We start from the raw sequence: 27103 nt of genomic DNA, 5'->3' as shown, positions 1-27103 counted from the left end.
TAACTCAGTATTGCATTGATGGTGTCATAAGAATTCTTTATATCTTTATGTCACAGTATAGGGAAAAAGTAATATTACATTTCCAAGCTTTAGGTTGGCCTTTTGTGTACCCAAGGCAGGTGAAGGAAGTCAACTTAGGAGCGCTGTGATCGAATGTAAGGGTACAATATATATTTTTTTATTTATATATGAATAACTGCAGTGTGTATTTTTACAATATAAATTTTGAAACCAATTGAAATATTTTCTAGAGAATTATTCGAAAAGACTTCCAAAATTTCAAAAATCTGGTGTAAAATGTTTTGTCCAGGTTTTTATTATAAAAACTGGTAAATTTAGAAAATGTTAGTATTGTCGCCTATGGCAGAATAAATATTACCGTTTTCCCTGTAGTGAAACGAAGTAAGTACGAAACGGACGTGAGCTCTGCGCTGGAGATTGACTTACGTATTGCATTATGCTCACATACATTTTCCAACTGAGTTAAGAAACCAATGTTAAATCCATTTCCTAGAGTAAAGAGAATGTAAAACTATCTGAAAGTTAAGATGTTTACAACACTTTGATGTATCTGTGGCTAGAATGTAACTTTACAAACATTCATCATGGCTCTGTCCAACACTTTATCTTCTGTTTGTATTGTCAGTCTAATTTTCCCATCTATTATCTCTGTTGGCCATCTTTACCATGTTTTCATTCTTCATATATCGAACTTTTGGTCGTTTGTTTTGCTCTAAATATGCATGACGGGGATACATATTTTTACAGGAAGTTGAGGAAACGACAATAATTCAATGAAACTACTACTGATAGAATGTTGTATTTGAGACAAAGTACTGACAAAAGGTCGAACCAGCTTCTATGAAACGCCATAATATTTAACTTCGTTCATCAGTCACAGACAAGGATTTACATTAAGTATGTATTCGACTGAATTTTCATTAAGTATAGACCAAATAGACCATAAACATTGGATTTCTCGTGATTTGACAATTTACCTGGTCATGTTTAAAATTTTGTAGCATACCAAAAAGAGCTATTTTATCGTATTCATTTACTTTGGGAGTGCTTTACGTTTTCGTACTTGTTCTTCGTGTCAATATTCTAATTAAAAGTTGATCAAGAGTGATCACGATTTCATTGTATACATCTCGAACAGTTAAAATAACTTATTATCATCAATCATGTCAATAGTTACAAAAAAAAAAAAAATAAATAAATGTAGTATACTTTCGGCTAGTATACTAAATCATATATATATATATATATATATATATATATATATATATATATATTTCTAATGAAATTTGTTTGTAACGATAGTTTTCATTGGACGATGAAACATATTTTGAAGGGTTAGATTCCACGTTCTACCAGTTGGTAACTATAATAGATAGAGAGAAACTTTAAATTGAGAAAAAAAAAATGATCATCACGACAAGATCGACGAATAAGTCTGATGATCGAAATCGTCAGTTGACTCCTTGTTAGAGTTATTGTCCTTTGATGACGATTTTTACCATTTTTCATTTATGGCTTTTTTTTTGAAGCTAGATAAATTCAATTTGCGACAGTAAAATCTACGTTTTACGAAGGCCAAGCTTAAGATACAATACAGTTATCTCCTAAATATATTTGTTCTGTTCTAGGAGGAATAATGTACTAGGTATAAGGAGGAATAATGATAATGTCTTTTTAATGATTCAACTTGTACCTACATTATTCCTCCTAGAACAGAACTAATATATTTAGTAGATAACTGTATTGTATCTTAAGCTTGGCCTTCGTAAAACGTAGATTTTACTGTCGCAAATTGCCGGATGAAAGCATCCCAAATTGTCTATGTGCTATCATGCCGAATAAGTCAAATGCTGGCCATTCTAACTGTGGGTTGCTTGTCTCCCAAAGTATCTGAATCCTCTGATGAAACGCATTCTGTATGATTCTATATATGCTGACCTGTATAGCTAGAGTTTATATAACTAATGTCGACTTCACCAGGAATGCGTCTATTTCGTTCACGACGATTACATCATTATCACAATTTTGTTTTTCGGCCTATAGAATGTAAAAAATAACGCTAGTTTATGATTTCCCATCATAATTCGGGTTGTGAACATGATCTCATGAGGAAACATGAGATTATCAGAATTCATTTTACCGATATTTTTGAAAGATAATAATCGGCATCAAAACAGAAAATCCTTTATTCTTTTGTCAGTAATTACATTTTCTTTAAAAAAATCTAATGTAAACTATACTCATGCACTATTTTTCTGTGTTAATTGTAGCAAATTCCGCCTCACATGACGTCATTTAATTTTTTTTTTGAAATATTCGTGAAGTGGACATGGTGGCGTTGCTGTACAAGGTGTAGACAAAGACGCTTCTTTGACCAATACGCTACAATTTATTATTATTTTCACATAACAAAAACAAGTTAGAATAATGGTAATTCAGGTGAGTAAAACTGTCAGTGACCGAATTAACATTATCTAGATTTGCATATTACACCTATATTATTTTAGAGTCTCGACGATTTTGATAAGTTTTGATACTTGCGTATGTGCCAAAGCTTCATTAAAAAGTCTGCTATTATCAAAAAATATAATTCTGCTTTCACCATTACAGTCCGCAACAAAAGTCTTAAATTTGTCTGGCAGACTTTCAAGGTACTTAAAGCGCGACAACCCTTTAGGTTGCAGAAAATCAAACCCTGTAAAGACTATAATTATCTTATCTATTAATTTTCGCAATCTTCGGTATATGAGATCGATCACTCTTGTCTCTTGATCCAAATTGGTTTTTGATGAAATGATATACAGATATGCATGAGGTTCCTCTCCGAGTTGTAGGGTTACTGAGTTGATATTTTTCACAACGTTCACCTTGACGTCTTCCCTCGCCAATTCACCGATCCTAAATCCAGGAGTTTCTACGATTTTAATTGTTTTCCCACACCTAATTGTTCTATGAAGAATATTTGTCGATGTGTTGCTTTTAGTTAAACATTGCGATGGAAATTTAGCTTCTCCTAATATCATATCTCCTGTCGAGCTTTTACCACTTTGTTTAGTTCCAAACAGGACCAGACGGAGTTCGTCATTATCTACAAGTGAAATCTAATATTTATAAGACTTCATATTATTCTCATTTACTGAAATTTTTTTAAAGAAAATCAGAAAATACAATTGATCTGTGTATCAACTTACCACCTTATGTTTTTCGTACGGTATATCTTCACTTTATTAAATTAGGCTCTCCAAGAAAAGAGTTGTTAATTGGCCGATCTAGGGGTGGGGATGTCCTGTAGTTGGCACACATCCCTTTTTGTTATTTTTTTTTTTCGAAATCATGTGAACGTTTCATTGTGATCCGGGATTGAACCCCCTCCCTCTCCCAATATGGCTGGATCCGCGCCTGATGTTTCTTTTTTCGATATTCGTCCCGAACATACATGAAATATTTGCCACTGGACTTTAAGGAACTAATCATCAATCAATCTTTTTGATAATTTATAACAAACTGTTTAAAACCCGCCTTGTACATATATGTATACCTTATATTGTACACATATAAGGCAAGCTTTTAAATGACACATTTTATGCGTTATAGTTCGTGATAGTGCATAGTCAATTTAGATTTCCATATTCAAATATCAAAGAACATACAAAATGGATTGTATGACAGCTAAGGATATGGAGTCTCCTTGTATATATATCGCATGGAGTATTTAAGATTTCCTAAACCTTAAATGAGTAAAAGATCTTATTTATGTTTTTTATTGTTTTTTTTTTTTTTTAGCTTAAACGATTTGATACTTCAGGTACACTCAATATCGAGCAATCTTTATAAAGGTAACTCTCAAAAAACGTTTCAAACGCAATAAAAATCAGTGCGTGTTATATTCACAGTGAATTTCATGCATAATTCTTTTTAGTTTTATATTACTTTACTTTGTGAATTGTACCAAATGACATGCATGCATTGTACCCAAATGTTACCAAATTCTAACTCATTCAAAAGGTTAACCGCCTAAAATGCTGATATAACTTGTTTCCAATTTACTTTTAAAAACCACAACATCACAAGTGTAACAGTAGAATATAAGTATTTTTTTTATTTCAATATTTGTCAAACTGTACCTTCAATACTATCTGCAACAGAATAACTAACTGCATCTGAAATATATATTGTTGTATTCGGTTTAACGATGAAACGGGAGTTGTAAATGTATATGATTTAAAAAAATATATAACATTATTAATATACATATAAACAAGAAGATGTGGTATGATTGCCAATGAGACAACTCTCCACTAGAGACCAAATGACACAGAAATTATCAACTATAGGCCACCGTACGGCCTTCAACAATGAGCAAAGCCCATACCGCACAGTCAGCTATAAAAGGCCCCAAAATGACAATGTAAAACAATTCAAACGAGAAAACTAACGGCCTAATTTATGTACAAAAAATGAACGAATAACAAATATGTAACACATAAACAAACGACAACCACTGAATTACAGGCTCCTGACTTGGGACAGGCACATACATACAGAAGGTGGCGGAGTTAAACATGTTAGCGGGATCCCAACCCTCCCTCTAACTTGGGACAGTGGTGTAACAGTACAACATAAGAACGAACTATAAAAATCAGTTGAAAGATGCATAACCCATCAGATGGATAAAATACAAATACTACAAATACAAGTGGACGTGGCCGGGTGGTTGTACATCCAAACAACAAAAAGACACTAAATACATATCTGAGAGTACTTGCAGTTACTGACAGCTAGTTCAAAGCCACTAACAACTAATAAAAAAATCTTAGACTAAATTATCAATCCGTACACATCCAACATCCAATGGATTTAGTGTAAAGACGTCATAAACAGTCAGAGAAAAACACGACCTTGTGCAATGCCAAGATACAGGTATCAACAGATTGTAGATCCATGAATGTGTATATGTATATAACAATAAAATTTAGTTTGCTATTAATTTACTGATAACAAAATCAATATTAGTACCAATAAAAACAATATTTAATGATCTAATTACAGTGTTGAATTGGTAACCTTTAAGAATAAGTTTATTTAAAGGATCGATAAGTTAACCAGGATCGTTTCTAAATTTCCGGGCACGGTAAACAATATTGCCGTAAAAATGAGGATGTGCAATCCCGTTTGAAATAAGTTTTGTACAGGTACAACCAAACTTCAAAACCAAATATTTATATCTGTGGAAGAATTTAGTAAAGGTTTTAAGTAATTTGTGGTAAACGAAATCCCTGGCTTAATAATTTACCATGTTGACCTATAATATTTTACTTTTACAAATTGTGACTTGGATGGAGAGTCGTCTCATTGGCACTCATACCACATCTTCTTATATCTATATGTTAAGAAAAAAATGGATATGACAATGAATAATTTCTCTGTTTAAGAACTTTATGACTTTTCGTCCGTTCTGCATACCATTAGAAAATAATTCTATTTAAGATTTCATGTAAGTTTTATAAAGTAAAACGCATTGGTCGCCGATTTATCGATGTATAATATAAGGAGTCAAACATTCCGTTATCAAATTGATTGTTTATCATATACAAGATAGTACACGAAGTATTGGTTATAACTAAAAAAATATTTCGAATATACGTTTAACTTTTAAAAATTGAATTGTTTTGTTGTTTTTACCATTAAAGCCCTCTTTTTAATTTTTAATGACATAAGGTTAGTAATTATGACAATGTTTTTCTTGTTTCCATGCATCTAATGCAAATAGCATTCTAAATTTGCATTTTCAACTTGTTCTCAAACTTGTCCAAACTTATTCTTTTTATCATCGAATTAAAAAGTTGCAGATTTCATTTTTGATTTTTTACCATGATTATAGTTTTACAATGACATAATTTCAGTATATTACCTCGTTCGATATACCTATACTCAGGATTCGTAGCTACAAAACAAGATTTAAGAAAACGTAAATGTATGCACTTTATTAATATATATTTACATTACATGTATGTTTCATTAGAATTTTGATTGGCTAACAATAATCGCCAGTCATTTCAATTTCGAACTTTATTTCCGTATAAAATACAGCAGCTACATGTATGACTGTACTTGCAATCCGTGACAATGTTAAAATAGTGCAATGAAAAATTAACAAGATTACATGTTATTCAGGTCTCAGACAGGGTATATAATGTGACATTCCCGGCTTAGGGGTTATTTCCCCTTCGCCGTACTCAGACAGGGTATATAATGTGACATTCCCGGCTTAAGAGTTTATATTCCCTGAGCCAAAAGTTGCATATTAAACTTTTACAAATTAAAAGAGAGAAGAGATAACAATATATAGTTTTTCTTTAATTTTTTTAATATGAATCATGACTGGATTTGTCTAGATATACACCAATTAAAATCTCAGTTTTACTTACCCTTTTGTGTCAAATTCGTTCGTTGCGTTTGAAATGCAGGCTTCTTTTCTGATAATAAAACAGAAAATTTACAGTTATTGTCTTTTTAAAAAGTTTTGTAATAATTCATTAACAAAAAGAAGTAATTTAAAATTTAACGTTGCTGTCCGAACATTTTTACTTTAAAAGTTATGAATGAGATTGTTGTACAGCATAGGAAATCCCTAAGGCTAATTGAGGTATGATAATTCCTGACTACTCGCATCAGAAAATAAATTCAGGCTGAAGCGGGTATCCTTTTACCTCTAATATATGTATGAATACAGAGTCACGCCCGACCGGAATTGGAACGTAAAATTCGATATCTCACGAAGGGAAAATGACACGCTCACGGAACTTCAAAACCCTTTTCGAGGAGTCTGTAGGTGACCCATAAGATCCCTTCCGAAATAGCCTTGTTTTCCAGTGACAGTCCAAATTTCCATTCTTTATCTCACTCGTCCGCTCTGCAGAACCTACAAATCAGATTATTGACAAATTGTTGTCGTCCTGAATTTTCATGAAATGTTTGCCACTGGGAGATTATAAATTGTTATATATACTTAGTCCTTTAGTTAGAAGTTCAATGATTAAGCTGTTGTGAGATTTTGTGAGATGTTTTACACTAGAGATTACCCATACCGTATAGTTCTCGTCCTGTGGGAGAAGATATGATAAAGTCATTTGTTTACCTATTGGAATAAAAAATAGATGATCTCAATAAAACAAAAAAATCAGAATTTCACGAGAAATTTGTCTGTCACGTATCAGTCATTATATCTTTGTATTTTATCTTACATTTACAATTTTGGTTTAGGCCTAAAAGTCATATGAAACGAGTTTCTTGTTATTTTGATGTTATCGAAATTACTGTACCAATGCATGCACATATATTTATATATTTTATTCAGTGATTGTACCGTCTCGGTAGTTTCGCTTAGCGTGTAGCACGTTAATAATCAGACTCAGCATGTCGGTCTTGTACAAAACAATTCATATAACATTAACATGTTCTCGTCCTAAATATGCATGTTAATTTTACACTGGACGTTAAGCAGCCATTCGTCATCATCATTCAGTAATAATTGACCAAGAGCTAATTAACTTTCGAGTGTGTTGCTGAAGTTTACCGGATCGTGATAAAAAATCAACACAGAGCCAGTAGAACTCGTGACAAATGAAGGAGTGATAGAACCATGATATATTTTTGTTTTATATTTTTATGTGTGAACAAAACAAACCGACACAATAGGTAAAAATGTCAAAAATGTTGGGTACAGCAGTCAAGATTGTGTTATAATCTTAATCACAATAAAAACAAACAAATATGTAACAAAGAAACACAAAAAGGCATATAGACAAAGCACATTAGCAAAAATGAAAGAAAAGAATACAAAAATTTACAATAACACAATGATGGGATGTACAAGTACAGAGCCACGTCATATGTAACAAAGAAACACAAAAAGGCATATAGACAAAGTACATTAGCAAAAATGAAAGGCAAGAATACAAAAATTTACCAAATGACATTTCTGCAAACCACTGATCAGACTAAAAAAATATTTTCATTTGTAATTCTATTTTACCTTTATTTTAAAAGGATTGAAAAGTTATAAAATCACGGGAAGTTGTATGATTGTCAAATTAGACAACTACCCGACACCGTCAAAATCATGTTCGCTGATCATTTGCATGTTTTCGACTTTTTGGCAAATATTCGGAATCCTCTGGTTTTATCATTGTGGTGCCAGTATAGTTCAATAGCAATTTTTTGAAAATCTTATAAAATCCTTATTACTTTTTTCATATTTTGTTTTGAAAGAATAAAGGTATCAATGTTAAGTGTAAGAAAAATCAAGAGAGAATCATTTCCCGCCAAATTTTTAATGGCTTATATCTCAAAACCAAGTGCACCCACCTTGCATTAATTCAGCTTGTTTTGTTCTGTTATTTTTGCAAATACTTTTTATGGCTTTAACTTAATCAACATATATTTATTCAACACCAACTGTTCTGTTGTTGAACATTTCGAATCGTGGGAAATGGTCTGCTCTACCCCTCTCTCGAAATGACTGTGTACTATTTGCTATGTCTACATGACTATTCTATTCATTTTGAAATACATTTCCGCTTTCATTTCATTACTGCAGTAATATTTGTTCTTTGTATTTACTGACCTTTAAGTATGTCTTCTTTTCTGAAATACATCATACCAATATTGCTTTGTTAACATAAACCGGTATCATATTTTCTACAATTATGCATACATGTAATATTAGCTCTTGATAAATATCGTTTTTGAGTATTTTAAAAGCACAAAGAAAATAAACATTAATGAAAAAGAAAAATATGTTTATTTTTGAAGACCACATTGTGAACTATAGTTGTTAATTTCTGTGTCATTTGGTCTCTTGTAGAGAGTTGTCTCATTGGCAATCATACCACATCTTCTTTTGTTATATATGCTAGTTATTTGTCGTTTTGTCATTGATACAATTGAGAATGGGAATGGGGAATATGTCAAAGAGACAACAACCCGACCAAAGAGCAGACAACAGCCGAACGCCACCAATGGGTCTTCAACGCAGCGAGAAAATCCCGCACCCGGAGGTGGTCCTCAGCTGGCCCCTAAATAAAATTGTGTACTAGTTCAGTGAAAATGGACGTCACACTTAACTCCAAAACATATAAATGAACTAAAATTAAAAAAAACATACAAGACTAACAAAGGCCAGAGGCTCCTGACTCATTGACAATCATACCACCCTTATTGTGGTAGAAATATGATTAGATAATCCATAACGTCATACACTGTTTGAATTCAACTACATGTAGCCACCTAAAACGCCTATTGAGTTAACATCAAACTATTATTAATAGCATTGAATAAGATGATATACCAATCAATTGAAACGACACATCAAACATTGATATAAAAAAGAAGGTATAACTGTGATTGCCAATGAAACAAATCTCCGCGAAATGACATAGAAGTTTGGAAATAGTTATCAAAGGTACCAGGATTATAATTTAATACGCAAGACGCGCGTTTCGCCTACATAAGACTCATCAGTAATGCTGATATTGAAATATAGTGTAATAAGTCAGTTTAAGGATACTAAGTAATATCACTGATGACTTGAGTATATTAGCTTAAAAAGGAAAATTCCTAGTCTGTGACTCTAAGATGCTCCAGTATGTTCCTGCTTCCAATGAGTACACTTACTATTTGTTTGTACTTCGACTATTAAATTCCCTCATGTATTTTGTGAATACTCATATTGACAAGAAAACGCACTACAGTACAGTTCTCCTTTTTTTGCGGCAAGCTAATTTGTAGATATTTCTTTAAACCGCAATTTAGTCTATGAGCTTTTAAATAACTTTCCTTATTTGTAGAACATGTAGAAACTTCTCTAAAATGCTAGTCGTTTTGACTCGGAATTAACACGCTTTGATGTAGCCATTTAACTGTTAACTTTGCTAAACATCAACGAGACGACGAAATATAATTGTATTCAATAAACGGCTAGATGTAAACATGATTGATTGATTGATTGATAATTGCTTCACGCCACATCAAAACAAAAAGGATATATCGCGGCGATTGTGTACATGAATATATTTATAAACAAGTCTAAATTGAAAACAACGTTCAAACCTATGATTGCGTTGGATAAAAACCGCAATTTCTATACGTGTGCATGCAAAACAAATTTCTTGGAAGAGGGGTTTAAATACAGCACAAACAACATTTTCCATAAGACCAAAAAAGTGAAAAAGTCTATTTTAACAAAACGCATTTTACTAGCAGATCGAACAACGGATGTTCTTAAACTCTGCTGACTGCCATTGCCGATTGCCAAATAAATGGATCACAAGATGTAACAAAATGGATCTTTAAAAATTATTAATCTCATACCAAACAGAAAACAATAAATTTGCGGAAAAGATGGTATACCGCAAACAAAAGGTGCAAAAATTAGTACACCATATCCGGATTTCGACAATTAATGTCTCTTCAGTGATGTTAGGGATCGAAACAGTATATATATACAAGTCTAAATTGAAAACAACGTTCAAACCTATGATTGCGTTGGATAAAAGCCGCAATTTTTATACGTGTGAATGCAAAACAAATTTCTTATTAGAGGGGTCTAAATACAGCACAAACAACAGTTTCCAAAATACCAAAAAAGTGAAAAAGTATATTTTAACAAAACGCATTTGACTAACAGGTCGAACAACAAATTTTCTTAAACCCTGCTGACTGCCATTGGCGATTGCCAAATAAACGGATCACCGATGTAATAAATGGATCTTAATTATAAATTTAATACTAAACAGATTACAATAAACTTGCGGAAAAGATGGTATACCGCAAACAAAAGGTGCAAAGGTTTGTGTACACCATATCCGGATTTTGACAATTAATGTCTCTTCAGTGATGTTAGGAATCGAAATGGTATTTGGAAAGCCATACAATTTACCTCAGTTGAGGATAGACTTGAATTTTGAGGAGTCAAAATAAGATGAACGGATCATATAAACCCGCAGGAAAATATAATACAAGCCCAAACGAAAAAATATAAACAATTATAAATTGAAAACAACGTTAAAACCTATGATTGCGTTGGATAAAAACCACAATTTTTATACGTGTTCATGCAAAACAAATTTCTTGTTAGAGGGGTCTAAATACAGCACAAACAACATTTTCCAAAAGACTAAAAAAGTGAAAGAAAAAGTATATTTTAACAAAACGCATTTGACTAGCAGGTCGAACAACGGATGTTCTTAAACCCTGCTGACTGCCTATATATATATATATATATAACTTACCTTAAAACTGGATGTTCATACGAAAAACTCATACTTGTAATCAAGTAATTAAACAATATCTAACTGACATGACACACATATACTATTAGCCTCTTATAATAAACAACACTAATACAAATAGAGGTTCAAACATACGAATTAAAGCTCCAACAATTCATTTATATATTCCATGCGTGACGTATGTATTTATTGAAATTAGGTTATTGACATTTGATTTGCTATCAGTATAACTATTAAAGTTTATTTATCTTCCAGAGTATAAAGATACTATCATCAAACATATTTAAACAAAGCTCAGTTGTGTGAAACATCATTCATTGCTAAAATAATATAAATCACATGCATGCACTACAACGCACATCGGGGATAAGAAATTAATTCTGATGTTAAAATTCAATCATCATCATCATCATCGTCGTCGTCGTTGTTGTCGTCGTCGTCGTCGTCGTCGTCGTCGTCGTCGTCGTCGTCATTGTCATAGTCGTTATCAATTAATTGACCATGGTACAAATGTTTGTGTAATTTAATGACTACGGTTATAGCAATATTCGAAAAAAAAAAGAAAAAACATTTCTATAGCGGTTTCAATAGGATGAATTTACAGGGTTGACTGGGATACATGTAGGATCGGAAACGCGATGGTACTCTGAACCACGATGGTCACGCTGAAATGCGATGGTTTGACGCTGAAGTGCGTTTTTGATCACGCTGAAGTGCGATGGTGGCATTGTGACGCTATCTTGTTTGTAGACTGGTTCCCGATCGCAATATTCAGTATGTTACACATATACTAATATAACGACCGGGACGGACTTTACGTTACCTTGAACTTGTTTACAACGTTCTTCAAAATCTGAGGTATTTCTAAACCAAACGCCGTCATTTGGCAAACTTTTGAATGATGGCGTCCCTGGAAACGCCCCTTCACAAGATGAATTCCGATATCAATCTCTCGGAGATGTCATTTAAATATTATAATTCAAAAATAAACAGGAACAAATAAGAATAAAAAAAAATTAAAAAATGTTTTAAATAAAAAAACAATTGTTTGATGCAAAAAAACTAGGACCTGAACAGAGAAACGAAAAGACACAATTTAAAAATTAAAAAAATTACGGACTTCAAAATTATTTCCAATTATTTATGTGTTTTTGTAAATATATATATAGGCCACGCTGCGCAAAACAGTAAATAATCTTCAGATCAATGAAGGACTACTGAAAACCTAAAGAAGAAGAAGAGACTCTACGATCATACTTATTCAAACTTTAATCACTGTTTTATTTTTCGATGGATTTCCTTCAACTCTAGATTTTGTGAAACGAAAAAATTCTATATATAAATAATGTTCAAAAAGAAATAATGAAAAATATTGTTGTCAAAACTCGGACCTTAACGGGAAATTAAAATACCCGCTGAATTGACCAGATCATCTCCGATCAGATTTTTTTTTCAAGTTCTAAACCTGTTGTAGTTGAAAATCAATCTTCTTGAAATTTGATTTTTGTTATAGAAAAGGTATAATATTTCATTGAAATGATGAAGAATATTAAAAAAAGGTTCAACAAATGTTATATATTAATATGTAACATTGAGGTTGGAGGGTTGGGAAAGGGGGGTTAGGTTTATTTAATAAAAAAATTCCATACATGTAGTTCCTTCAAAAGATAATTGCTGCAACGTTTGGTCGGATGTTTTTCAGAGTTCTTCATCTAATAATCAATTTATGAGTGGTTGCCATGGTAACGGACACTCTATTTTTTGGTAGTTAAGCGTAGTAAAACCTTTAAAAAATGAGCTAAATCACTACAATTCAGAGCCTGATTTTGAATAGAATCAAACTTTTGTCAAGAATTTTCATATATAACATTGATATAACTTGGTTTAAGCTTCACTTTAGATAAGATTGCAGTTCAACCCAACTTTTAGATTGTTTGCTAAAATTTACTTAAAAACACATATTTTCAATTTTTTTGAATCATGGAGTTTTGTGAGATTAAAGTGCAAATATGTAAAGCATAGCTAGCATTGTAGTTACTAAGTTCGAATACTACTTTACCAAAATAAATAGAATATTGCATGGGACTCTCTTTAATTTTATCACCATAACAACGTATTTTCCCCTTGGAAACAGAGTAATTATTTGTAGTATAGGGACTTCAATGTTCTCAACTGTTTTTTAAAACCTTTTAGAAAATACATAGAATCATATATATACTCTAATTCTAAACTACCATCGTTAAGTATCGTTAACAACAGTTGCCATGGTAAAAAATATCACCCATAACAACATCCAATCAAAAGATATATAATATAATTTTATGCAAAAAATTACATATAATTATGTAAATGATTTTCAGTTTTCTAATGGGAATATAACTGCATGCTATGCTTTGTTTCACTCCCAGTCCTGTCGTTGCTCCTGGAGAAGGTTCAACAAACTTGAATATATACAATGTGGCATTTCGGGGGAGGGGGAGGAGGATGGGTAGTTTTTGTTTAAATCTTTCATAGATTCTTATAAGTAAAGTTGAGAGGTTTAGCTAGCTATAAAACCAGGTTTAATCTACCATTTTCTACATAAGAAAATGCCTGTACAAAGTCAGGAATATATGACAGTTGTTATCCATTCGTTTGATGTGTTTGAGCTTTTGATTTTGCCATTTGCTTAGGGACTTTCCGTTTAGAATTTTCCTCAGTGTTCGGTATATTTTTTATTTTACTTTTGCTACAACATTTGGTCAGGTTTTTTTCAGAGTTTTCAATCTGGTAAATAATAATTATTCATGAAAAGTTACTAACAGATGATGGACTTCATGGGGTTTGCAATAGCCCATTCTAGTCTTTGTCAAGGTCCATATTATTATTGAAAGTAGTGCTCTGGCAATATAACGTCCTTTACCACTTGTAAGAAATTAAGAAATTTTGGCAAAATTCTCAATTTCCTAGCGCTATAACTGTCACAAATTTAATACCAACAGCAAGAGACTCAACTTGAAATCTCACTTATAGATATAAGCTTACAAACCAAAAATACAAACATCTCAAACTGAAACTGAAGTGACAAGGATAAACAGATGGACGGACAGACCAAAGGAAAACATATAAAGTCATGGTGTTTATAAGAACACTTAACACATAACATAGGTAAAATCTCTTTGTTCTTATTGTGCTACAATCTGGATAATGCACATCTAAGGTGTGCATTAACTACCTCAGATATGCTGCACAGTTCAAAAGTACTCTTACCTTTAGGGGCAGATCCTGGATTTTGAAAGGGGTGTAATTCCATAAAATTAAAAAAATATCACCGAGAGTAGCGAGACTAAAAACAAATTTTGATGATTTTAGTGTCAAAATATGAAATAGAAAGTGTTTCTCATTCCTTAAACTAGGACAAAAAGTATTTCATTTTGTGTACAGTGTAAATCTTAAATAAGTGCTTCAAAATCAAACCAGATAATAACTATTTTATTTATTTCTGTCAAAAAAGAAATGCATTTTTGAATATCCAAATAAATGAAATCTGATTTGGATTACCAGGTAGTTTTTGTGCTCAATGGAATTTATTACGACTTGTTGAATATTTATTCCTATTAAGTGACTATATTTCGGGATCAAATTTAATGAAGGTCATATCCAAGTGTGTGTCAAAACAGGGGGCGGCGGATTAGTTGCAGATTAAACAGACTTCGTTTAGATGGACATGTCTTCAAAAATTGATACATTAGGAAAAAATTGGGGGGACTGGGGAGTTAAAGATTGGAAAGTGAAACTTTTTTTTCTGTTCATTTAACTTTCTAAATTTAGGTACATCTCTCCTCGGTTCATCTTTCTCTAAGCATATTATTGAGGGAAAGAAAAGCAATTAATCTATACTCAATAACCCTTTCAGTTATGATACACCTATTTGAAAGTACACCAAAACGGAACTAAAACTGTAGGAGATGTAGGTTATACCTTGATAAGACAGCAATCAAACGAAAAAAAACAACTAAAGACATTTAGCGGGCAACATACAGTTTTCAAAAATGTTATAGGTGTCTACACAATATGTCAAATTCTTAATCTTTACTAATTTATATAATTATTGAGAATAAATATAACAGAAACGATAAAAAATCTACCATTAAATCGCAATTCTTCAAAATGGAACAATTTAGGAAGAAGCCTAAATTTAAAAAAGTTAATAAATTAAAACTTACCAACCTTTTATTACTACATAATTAAAGGCGTATTTCCCCTTTCTTTACCCTACAAGAAACTTTCCTTGGATCCGTGGATTGCGATTTATCGTCCGCATATTTCCAAAATGTACTAGTAAATTGGTTGCGTCATGTGTTAAAACAGTTATTGGCCATTTTAGTCATTTTAGGGAAACTATACAGTTTTAAACTGATCTGGTTCTCGGTTTTAAACATTTCTAAAGTATCAAACAGGGCAAAGTAAAGCAAAACGGGCATAACTCGGGAACGGTTAAAGTGACGCCACCAAAATTCAAACTTGATCTCTGTTTTGTGGTAATAAGCATTGTGTATATGTTCCATAACATTTGGTTGAGGCAAACTAAAGTTAGAAAATGGAAACCAACTTTGGGACGTACTAACATACAGACTGACAAGGGTAAAACTTACTCCCCCCCCCCCCCCCCCCCTCATTGCGGCGCGGGCATAAAAAGTGTTTATTTTAGTTATTGTCCTTGTACCTTGGATAGATAAAATTTGTGCAACGCGGGGGACATTGGAAATTTGTTCTTTTATTTCACATGGGACACTGAAGTCTTGTTTTCACGAACGATTACAGCTTGATGGGACTAGAAAGCATTGACAATTACAAAGCAAAATAAGATTGGTATGTACTGCGCTGTTTCTAGTGTTGCAGTTAAGAAATAAGACCATGTTTGTAATTTGTCTTCGAATTAACTGTTAATATTGTATTTATGCACACCTTCTCAGCTTAATGGTTTGATTCCAAATCTCGAGATTAATTCACAGTCTTTTATAAAGGTTACAGACAGATACACGGTCCGAGGAAATAGGGGGCGTAATTCATTAAAAGGTTAACAAATCGTTGAGAGAAGTAAAACGATTTTTTTGAAGATTCAACCTAAAAAAATGATACATTTTTATACGCTCGTTTACGGGACGTATTATGGTATACCGTTGTACGTCCGTCCGTCCGTTGTCAACATGTCGGACATTGACTCAAAAACGCTTTAACCAATTTGCATAAAACTTTGGAGAATTGTTTATATCTATTGACATGAGCTCCCTTTCGTTTTTTATGAATTTAGATTTTACGTTTCCGAGTTATGGTATTTTTTTCATTAAAAAAGGGGGATTTTCCAGTTTTTGGACAATAACTCAAAAATGCTTTCACCAATTTGCAAGAAACTTTGGTGAATTGTTTATATTTATTGACATGAGCTCCCTTTCGAAATTTATAAATTTTAGATTAAACGTTTCCAAATTACGGGGTTTTATTCATTAAAAAAGGGGGATTTTCCAGTTTTCGGACAAGAACTCTAAAATGGTTTCACCAATTTGCAAGAAACTTTGGTGAATTGTTTATATTTATTGACATGAGCTCCCTTTTGAAATTTATGAATTTTAGATTAAACGTTTTCAAGTTACGGGGTTTTATTCATTAAAAAAGGGGGATTTTCCGGACTAGAACTCAAAAATGCTTTTAGCAGGTCTAATGAAACTTTGGTGAATAGTTTATACCTATTGACGTAAGCTCCATTTCAATTTTTATAAATTTTAGGTTTTACGTTTCCGGGTTATGTGGTTTTATTCATTAGAAAAGGGGCGGTTTTCCAGTATTCGGACAATAAACCATAAATGCTTTCAGCAGTTCTCATGAAACTTTGGTGAATTGTTTATATCTATTGACGTAAGCTCCCTTTCGATTTTTATAAATTTCTGATATGATACAGAGAAGTAATTGAACGTTATTCTTTGAAAATGCGACGGGCGTATCATGCGCTCATGGCGCAGCTGTTTATTACATGTTTACTATCAAAAAGTAGAGGAGGGGGATTTCAGAAGGATTAAATTTGTGCTTCAGCTAAATCCCCTCCTCCCCCGCAAAAAAATATCTAATGTTACCGGAATCATGAAATTATGAGATATATGTAGTACGGTGCATTAAGAATGATGCATAATTTATACAATTATTTTGTACAATCACTTAGTTTTGATATATTTTTGCCTTTAATAGCATAATTTTTTACCGGAATTAGCACAATTCCAATTTAGCAGATGTATCTATTCGTCTATCTCGGACATACAGAATTTCAATTGCGCAATAGTAGTGCAACACGAGTTATTAATGATATGTTAATAGCTATATATTAACAGAATTCAATTACTGGACGTCTTATATCAACGATCTCCAATTGACTATTCATTTTTTTAAGTCCCCAGTGGACTCCCCACCGACTTAATATAATTATGTTCAATTGGTTTGTCCGTCTATTCGTCCGTCCATCACACTTCACATTCAGTTTGGAAATGCTTTGATCAAATGATTCTATTTTGTCAAGTTTGTGATTTTTGCTGGTGGGATAACATCTCAGGCTTGTGTGTGCCTTGAGAAATTAAGAATTTTCTTACAACTGGTAAAGGACAATATATATCTTGCCTTACTATAAGCCAGGTTGGGCTATTGCAATCCTATGAAGTTCTTCCTTTTTTAAACTTTCATAAATTGTTTATCAGATGAAGAACTCTGAACAAAATCCGACCAAACGTTGCAGCAATTATCTTTTCAAGGATCTACATGTATGAAAAATTAAAAAATTAAACACACCCTCCCCCTTTTTTTTCCCCAACCCTCCAATCCTAATGTTACATTATATATTACATTTGTTGAACCTTCTGAAAAAGAACAGACAACACTGTGAGTGAAGCAAAGCATGCAGTCATATTCCAATTCGAAAACAAACACCCTCTATATATGTATTTTTTTACATAAATTTCCATTTATACATCTTTTGAATGGCTGTTGCTATGGATTATATTTGTTTCCATGGTAACTATTGAGGTCAGTAACACTTAACAATGTTTTTTTTAAAAGTTAACGTATGCTTTCATGTATTTTCTAATCGGTTATGAAGCAATTAAGGACATTTTAGTTCTTAAACTGCAATATTCTTCAAATAATAACTTCGTTTCCAAGGATTGCTATGGTGATAAAATTAAAGAGAGTCTATTTAAATCGGTAAAGAAGTATTCAAACTTAATTACTACAATGCTTACTATGCTGTACACATTTGCACTTTTCTGAAAAACACACAACAAAATGTGATAATTTCACAAATATCCACAGTTCAGAAAAGTTGAAAATATGCATTTTTTGGTAAATTTTTTTTTAAAAATTTACAAATTTAGTTGACATGCAATCTTAACTAAAATGAAGCTTAAACCAAGTTATATCAATGTTATATATGAAAATTTATGAATAAATAAAATTGAGAATGGAAATGGGGAATGTGTCAAAGAGACAACAACCCGACCATAGAGCAGACAACAGCCGAAGGCCACCAAATTGGCACCAATGGGTCTTCAATGCAGCGAGAAACTCCCGCACCCGGAGGCGTCCTTCAGCTGGCCCCTAAACAAATATGTATACTAGTTCAGTGATAATGGACGTCATACTAAACTCCAAATTATACACAAGAAACTAAAATTAAAAATGATATAAGACTAACAAAGGCCAGAGGCTCCTGACTTGGGACAGGCGCAAAAATGCGGCGGGGTTAAACATGTTTTTTGAGATCTCAACCCTCCCCCTATACCTCTAGCCAAAGATTGATTCTATTCATAATCAGGCTCTGAATTGTAGTGATTTAGCTGATTTTTGAAAGATTTTACCACACTTAACTACCAAAAAATAGAGTGTCTGTTACCATGGCAACCACTCATATTTTCCCACTCAAATTTAATTTTTGAGCATTAATCATTTACTGCTTCTACCAGGCAATTTATGGAAAAAATCTGAAACCCTCATATATCACACTCTGCCTGGTTCTTATAAATAGCTGTACTTAAGGGTCCATATTGTTTTCTGCTGAAAATAATTTTATTGGTGATTTATCTAAAAGAGGGACGAAAGATACCAGAGGGACAGTCAAACTCATAGATCGAAAACAAACTGACAACGCCATGGCCAAAAATAAAAAGACAAACAGGCAAATAATAGTACAGATGACACAACATGCACAACATAGAAAACTAAAGACTAAGCAACACGAACCCATCCAAAAACTGGGGGTAATCTCAGTTGCTCTGGAAGGGTAAGCAGATCCTGCTCCACATGTGGCACCCGTATTAAAAATCCGGTAAATAGTCTAATTCGGTAAGTCACATTCGTGAAAAGGGAAGGGTATTGTAGTTACGACATAAGGAACATATCCGATATCATCTGTGAAACGGTTATTCCATAACGGTCAACCAACTCGTGATGGCGTCCGTAAAATTGAAACAATGCTTTCTGTTGGTTAAATTATTAAATCTCTCTAAATTAGTTGGGTATTCATATTGTATCCCGCATCTCATATATGTATCTTACCAGCAAGAACATCATACTGATTGTTAATAGAAGAGTTTGATTTTACCTTGAGCATGTTTTGAAATATTGTTAGATCAGGTTTTTCATTTTCGTCTAAGCCCAAGGAACCATAAATAGGATTGTTTAGTTGATGATATAAAGATTTTGCTATTCTCTGGGATGCTATTTGAAATGTGTGGTGAGGACACTGTTCAGTAGTATAAATGTATTCTTATTTCACATGTTTCATGATTATCTTCTGTTTGTGTTTTTTTACATCAATGTCCTGTAACTTTTTTTTCTTTTGGTCATGAAAATTAATTTGCAGTGGAAAAGTTGGTATAGCCATAGGTGTTGATTTAATTAAAGGGTTGAAATGTGCACCTGATATTGAAAAGGTTTTGATCAGGTTTTAACTGATGCATAAAATATACAGGGGCCTGTGGGAGCCAAATATTTATATTGCATCCAAATAATGTGGCAGCAGCTTGAATTTCACTGGATTGAGCCCACATACTTCCAAGTAACATGCCTTGTATATCATGTATATACCTATCAAAAGTCAATTGTATTTTCATGGGTTATCATCATGATCATAACTTCCTATAGCTGTATAATGGAACCTATAGGAATGCAACCCGAGTATAAACCTCACTAACCTAAAATTATAACATAGCTATCTCTGATATAATTTTCACAGTTATACCATCATGACCATGGTTTTGTTGTCTTCGATAAGAAAAATAGAGAGACCTGGTTGCCTATTTTTTTTTTTTTTTTACATTGGAACAACAGAGTCAGTGTGGGGCCACTAAGCTAAACTGCCCGCTTTGCACCAGCTGATATAAATGAATGCCTAGGGTGGGAATCGAACCCACGTACACCAACTCTGTTGTCCTATATTTTTAAATGAACAAAAAATTTGCTCCTAGAACAAATTTAAACATGTTAAACAACCAAACAAATAAAGTATAAAAAAATATATAAATGTGATCATTAAGAATTATATTCTTATAAATATGCCGTATTTTAGTAGAAAATATAAGGTGATTTTCAGTTATTGAGATGTATATAACTTGGATTGTATTACATAAGCTCAACCGTACAGCTACATAAATAGATTTAAATTTGCTGAAGCAAATTTTTTTTTGTGGTCAGGAGTCACGCCCCTTTTAAGAAGCTCCATATATTATGTATATTGAAAATGCATAGTCTTTCATTGTATTACTATAAATGTTGGTTTGCTAGATCCTGCTTTTACTATCCTGGATCCACACCGGATTTGAAATACACTGCTGACATCTAGACTTAAACGAGGTTGGTTAAGTAATAATTGGATTGTAAAATTAGAAAGCTTCTGGTTACTCTTAGTACATGAAGCTTAATTCTTTGTTAAAATTATCATAGTCAACATGTGAATTTAATCGTTAACATTTTGAATTTCATTTTAATTATAAAATGTACGATTAAAGCTTCTGGAACAAATTAAAACAAAGTATACATACATTACAACATAATATTTGAACTAAATAAAATAACAAAATAATTGGTTATTAATGATTAGTATGATTGTTATATAAACTGTTATCACAGAGATATGTCTCGCCTTTTTGTAATTTTGATAATGCAAATGTTGAAATTAAAATAGCAATACTTTAACATGTAAGTTATGCAAATATTCAAAGTCGATAAACCATGACTGAAGGTACATGGCTAAACAATCTCAATGGAATGAGATGTGTCAATGCTAATACAACTGCATACCAAATACCATTGACTTATTATAAGTCATTCCCTTTAAACAAACCTAAACACAAACATTAACTTGTAAACTATGTAAAAGTTTCAAAGTCAATGAACCATGATCAGGGGTGGGGCTATATAATCTCCATGGAAACGATACTTGCAAATGCCAATAAATTTGCATACCAAATATCATTGACTTAACATTAGCAGTTCATCTTAAACTGATCTAATCACAAACTAATACATGTTAACTAAGCAAAAGTTTCAAAGTAAATAGACCATGACTGAGGGGGCGGGGGCAAATATTCTCCATGGAAATGAGATGTGCTAATGCTTCTACAACTGAACACCAATTAACATTGGCCTACCACTAATTGTTCCCCTTGAACTGACCTAATCACAAACTAATACATGTTAACTTAGCAAAATTTTCAAAGTCTATAGACCATGACTAAAGGGGCGGAGCCAAATAATCTCCATGGAAATGAGATATGCCAATGCTTATACAACTGAACACCAATTAACATTGGCCTACCACTAATGGTTCCCCTTGAACTGACCTAATCACAAACTAATACATGTTAACTTAGCAAAATTTTCAAAGTCTATAGACCATGACTAGTCACTAAAGGGGCGGAGCCAAATAATCTCCATGGAAATGAGATATGCCAATGCTTATACAACTGCATACCAAATATCATTGACCTACCACTAGTGGTTCCCCATAAATTGACCTAATCACAAACTAATACATGTAAACTATGAAAAGTTCACAGTCGATAGACCTTGACTGAGGGGGAGGGGCAAAATTATCTCCATGGTAATGAGATGTGCCAATGTTAATACAACTGCATACCAAATATCATTGACCTATCACTAGTGATTCACCATGAACTAGACCTAATCACAAACTAAAACATTGTTGACGCCGCCGCCGCCGCCGCCTTCGCCGACGCCGGAAACAGCATACCTATGTCTCGCTTTTTGACTCCGTCAAGGCGAGACAAAAATAAGGTTTAATACAAATTGAATGTAGTAAAATATAATCCATGGATAATAATGTAATGATAAAATTGTCAAAATTTTGTAGGTAACACACTTCAACCTAATCCAAATTAGTCATGAATGCCTGTGTTCTGGATTATAATACTGTAAATTCAGAAATTATTGCGTGCATTTATTATTGCGATTTTGTCATTTTAGACTAAAATGCGATTTTAATTTTTGCGATATTGAGAAAAATCCTGTTTAATTCATATAAAAAAATTTCAAAATGCAAGTTTAAATTATTGCGATAATAACCCTGTCGCATTTTTCGCGATAATAAAAACATCACAACAATTTCTGTATTTACAGTATTATTATCATGATTATTATTATTGTATTATTGAATATTATTAATCAGTTCTTGTTTTGTTTTAAATAGTTCTGTAAGCAGCTGCTGAAGGATCTCAATGGCATCAGATGACCAGATGAATTTGTTTTCATCATTCAAAATACATGTAATTTGGGATCAGATAAAAATAAAATATTAACCGTTCACTACATATGCATTTAACTCATTTATGAAGACTGCAAACACACTTATCTGTGAAAATATAACAAAAATTAACATGATATAGAGTGGACCATATCAAATGAAACTCATGTGTTTGTTTATTTTGTATTCTTCTGCATATTGGGGAAAAATGCACATCAAATGTCAAGTTTCTTTTTACATTATTTAACATAACTGATATACAACTTTTTCCTATATGGGGCATGTCATGCCTTAACTCTCTTGCTGCCGAGTTTTTTTCTTGCTTTGTCGCGGCAAAATCATCTTGACATTTCATATCTGTGACGTTGCAAAACTTGTGCCTCTCTGTAGAACAGCGCTTTCCAGCCGTCCATAATTTTCCCGCGTCAATGTAGCCGTAATTATGAAAAGCGATGTAAAAGTAATTTTATGAAAACTATTGCTCTAAGATTGTTATAAACGATGTTTTTAATACAATATTATTTAAAAATACAACTTTTAACCTTGAAATATAGTTTTTTTTTTTATCTTTCTTGTCTTTAAAAAAAATGAAAATAATATACCCATTGCTACTAGTTTTATACGCGCTTTTGTTTTATCTTTGTCAAGTGAAATACATAACAAATTCTTAATCACCTCTTAAATACTAAAGTATATTTATCCTTGTTATCCGATTAGCTTAGTAAACCTTGTTATAATTGATGAATACAGTAAAAAAATCTCTCAATTAATTATATAAACAAAACAACGGCCATCAATAAAAATAAAAATAAAAACAATGCGTGTACAAATAAAATTAAATAAAAACTCCGGACAGCCGATTCTATGAACTACTTCTTGTTGAAAAGTATCAAACGTGTCAGATTAAAATTTTCATTCCAAGCCTTGTTTCGGTAGACGAGAAAATAATTTTTATAGACGTTATTGTCCATGTTCATTTTGTTTATTTTTTAATCATGTTTATTATTATTTTGTTGACCACTTATTGCTCAAAATTTTAGAGCAATGTTTGAAAATACGAATTAAAAAAAAAAAAAGAAAAGCGAGGGAAAAAAATCTCTAAAATTAATTTCTATTGTCTACAAATGAACCTGAATCAATAATAATTCATTTTCATTTTCTATGATGAAGTACACACTGTAATTGGCATACACGAAATATCTTTTAAAATCTGTTGATTGATAAATTGTTCTCTTCTCAACGTTCAGTGGCAAGTATTTCATGCAATATTCAGGACGTCTGAAATTTAATGTACATTAAATCTGTTGCTCAGTGGGTCCTACAAAGTAAAAGATCTGTGATGAATGGCTGAAAATTGAGGTTGCCACCGGGAAAGGATGATATGTAGGATAGGAAAAAAATCTACTAATTTACCTACTAATTTAACATCCCTATTTCGAATGAAAATAAATATTTTTAGATTAGTGCTTCAATGATGAAACGGGTATAAAATGTATTGAAATATCGTATGGCAATACAAGTATATCGGGAAACATTTGTGTACTTTTACAAAAAAAATCTTCACTGAGAATTCAATCGCGGCATTTGAGCCCTAAAGAAATTTTCCAGTTCTCTTAAATTAAGCGTGTATTGTGAATATTAATATTTCGCGTAATCAAGTATAACAGTTACCTTTTCTATGATTATTTATTAGGAATGCGATTATTATATGAGATATTCTGATTGAAAGATGTATGAAAAAAATGTTTAACAAATTTCTCGAAAGTATGCAACATTTTACATGAAAATGACGAACTAGATAATTAGTAAACACGTTAAATAAGTTGGTACTATAGTACTAACAAGCTTATGATCCTGTATCATTTTTTGACATCAGTTTTAAGTATACAAATAATGCATTTTATTCAGTTTGCTTCATTCCTGCCAACATCGTCCTTTTGGCGCCGTCTTTTGACGTTGTCAGTGCCCCTCAGTATTGTGACGTTACCATGGACCTTTGACGTTCTACACAATCAACAAGATTTGTGTGTAGAAGCCATAATATAGCTGTACTTAAGGGTCCATATTGTTTTCTGCTGAAAATAATTTTATTGGTGATTTATCTAAAAGAGGGACGAAAGATACCAGAGGGACAGTCAAACTCATAGATCGAAAACAAACTGACAACGCCATGGCCAAAAATAAAAAGACAAACAGGCAAATAATAGTACAGATGACACAACATGCACAACATAGATATAAATGAATGCCTAGGGTGGGAATCGAACCCACGTACACCAACTCTGTTGTCCTATATTTTTAAATGAACAAAAAATTTGCTCCTAGAACAAATTTAAACATGTTAAACAACCAAACAAATAAAGTATAAAAAAATATATAAATGTGATCATTAAGAATTATATTCTTATAAATATGCCGTATTTTAGTAGAAAATATAAGGTGATTTTCAGTTATTGAGATGTATATAACTTGGATTGTATTACATAAGCTCAACCGTACAGCTACATAAATAGATTTAAATTTGCTGAAGCAAATTTTTTTTTGTGGTGAGGAGTCACGCCCCTTTTAAGAAGCTCCATATATCATGTAGGTAAAATAACATTGATATAACTTGGTTTAAGCTTCACTTTAGATAAGTATATTACATGTTTACTATCAAAAAGTAGAGGAGGGGGATTTCAGAAGGATTAAATTTGTGCTTCAGCTAATTTATGACGTCTTTACACTAAATCCATTGGATGTTGGATGTATACGGATTGATAATTTAGTCTAAGATTTTTTTTATTAGTTGTATTTACACTTTGAGACGACCAGTAAATTAATAGCAAACTAAATTTTATTGTTATATACATATACACATTCATGGATCTACAATCTGTTGATACCTGTATCTTGGCATTGCACAAGGTCGTGTTTTTCTCTGACTGTTTATTTCCTATGCTGTACAACAATCTCATTCATAACTTTTAAAGTAAAATTATCTATATGTTAATAAAAAAATGGATATGACAATGAATAATTTCTCTGTTTAAGAACTTTATGACTTTTCGTCCGTTCTGCATACCATTAGAAAATAATTCTATTTAAGATTTCATGTAAGTTTTATAAAGGAAAACGCATTGGTCGCCGATTTATCGATGTATAATAGAAGGAGTCAAACATTCCGTTATCAAATTGATTGTTTATCATATACAAGATAGTACACGAAGTATTGGTTATAACTAAAAAAATATTTCGAATATACGTTTAACTATAAGTGACTATATTTCGGGATCAAATTTAATGAAGGTCATATCCAAGTGTGTGTCAAAACAGGGGGCGGCGGATTAGTTGCAGATTAAACAGACTTCGTTTAGATGGACATGTCTTCAAAAATTGATACATTAGGAAAAAATTGGGGGGACTGGGGAGTTAAAGATTGGAAAGTGAAACTTTTTTTTCTGTTCATTTAACTTTCTAAATTTAGGTACATCTCTCCTCGGTTCATCTTTCTCTAAGCATATTATTGAAGGAAAGAAAAGCAATTAATCTATACTCAATAACCCTTTCAGTTATGATACACCTATTTGAAAGTACACCAAAACGGAACTAAAACTGTAGGAGATGTAGGTTATACCTTGATAAGACAGCAATCAAACGAAAAAAAACAACTAAAGACATTTAGCGGGCAACATACAGTTTTCAAAAATGTTATAGGTGTCTACACAATATGTCAAATTCTTAATCTTTACTAATTTATATAATTATTGAGAATAAATATAACAGAAACGATAAAAAATCTACCATTAAATCGCAATTCTTCAAAATGGAACAATTTAGGAAGAAGCCTAAATTTAAAAAAGTTAATAAATTAAAACTTACCAACCTTTTATTACTACATAATTAAAGGCGTATTTCCCCTTTCTTTACCCTACAAGAAACTTTCCTTGGATCCGTGGATTGCGATTTATCGTCCGCATATTTCCAAAATGTACTAGTAAATTGGTTGCGTCATGTGTTAAAACAGTTATTG

At 32.2% G+C, this 27103-nt stretch overlaps 1 protein-coding gene and 1 long non-coding RNA gene across 3 annotated transcripts in view; both read right to left on the bottom strand.

Moving 5' to 3' along the window:
- Window positions 1-2519: 2519 nt before the first annotated feature.
- LOC127711258 (uncharacterized) overlaps window positions 2520-27103 on the bottom strand; it is a 270314-nt gene continuing 245730 nt past the window's right edge. For both annotated transcript variants that reach the window (XM_052217255.1, XM_052217256.1), the window contains exon 6: window positions 2520-3109. In XM_052217255.1, coding sequence (XP_052073215.1) covers window positions 2520-3109 — 590 coding nt within the window. The remainder of the gene's footprint in view (window positions 3110-27103) is intronic.
- On the bottom strand, window positions 5936-8742 carry LOC127711272 (uncharacterized). Its single transcript, XR_007986628.1, has 3 exons — window positions 8648-8742; window positions 6450-6497; window positions 5936-5965 (listed from the first exon to the last, which is right to left on the bottom strand). It is a non-coding gene; the product is annotated as an uncharacterized LOC127711272 (long non-coding RNA).

Source organism: Mytilus californianus, unplaced genomic scaffold (genome assembly GCF_021869535.1).
Source record: "Mytilus californianus isolate M0D057914Y unplaced genomic scaffold, xbMytCali1.0.p SCAF_8, whole genome shotgun sequence".
In the NCBI taxonomy this organism is placed as follows: domain Eukaryota; kingdom Metazoa; phylum Mollusca; class Bivalvia; order Mytilida; family Mytilidae; genus Mytilus; species Mytilus californianus.
This window is presented reverse-complemented; position numbering and strand designations above follow the sequence as displayed.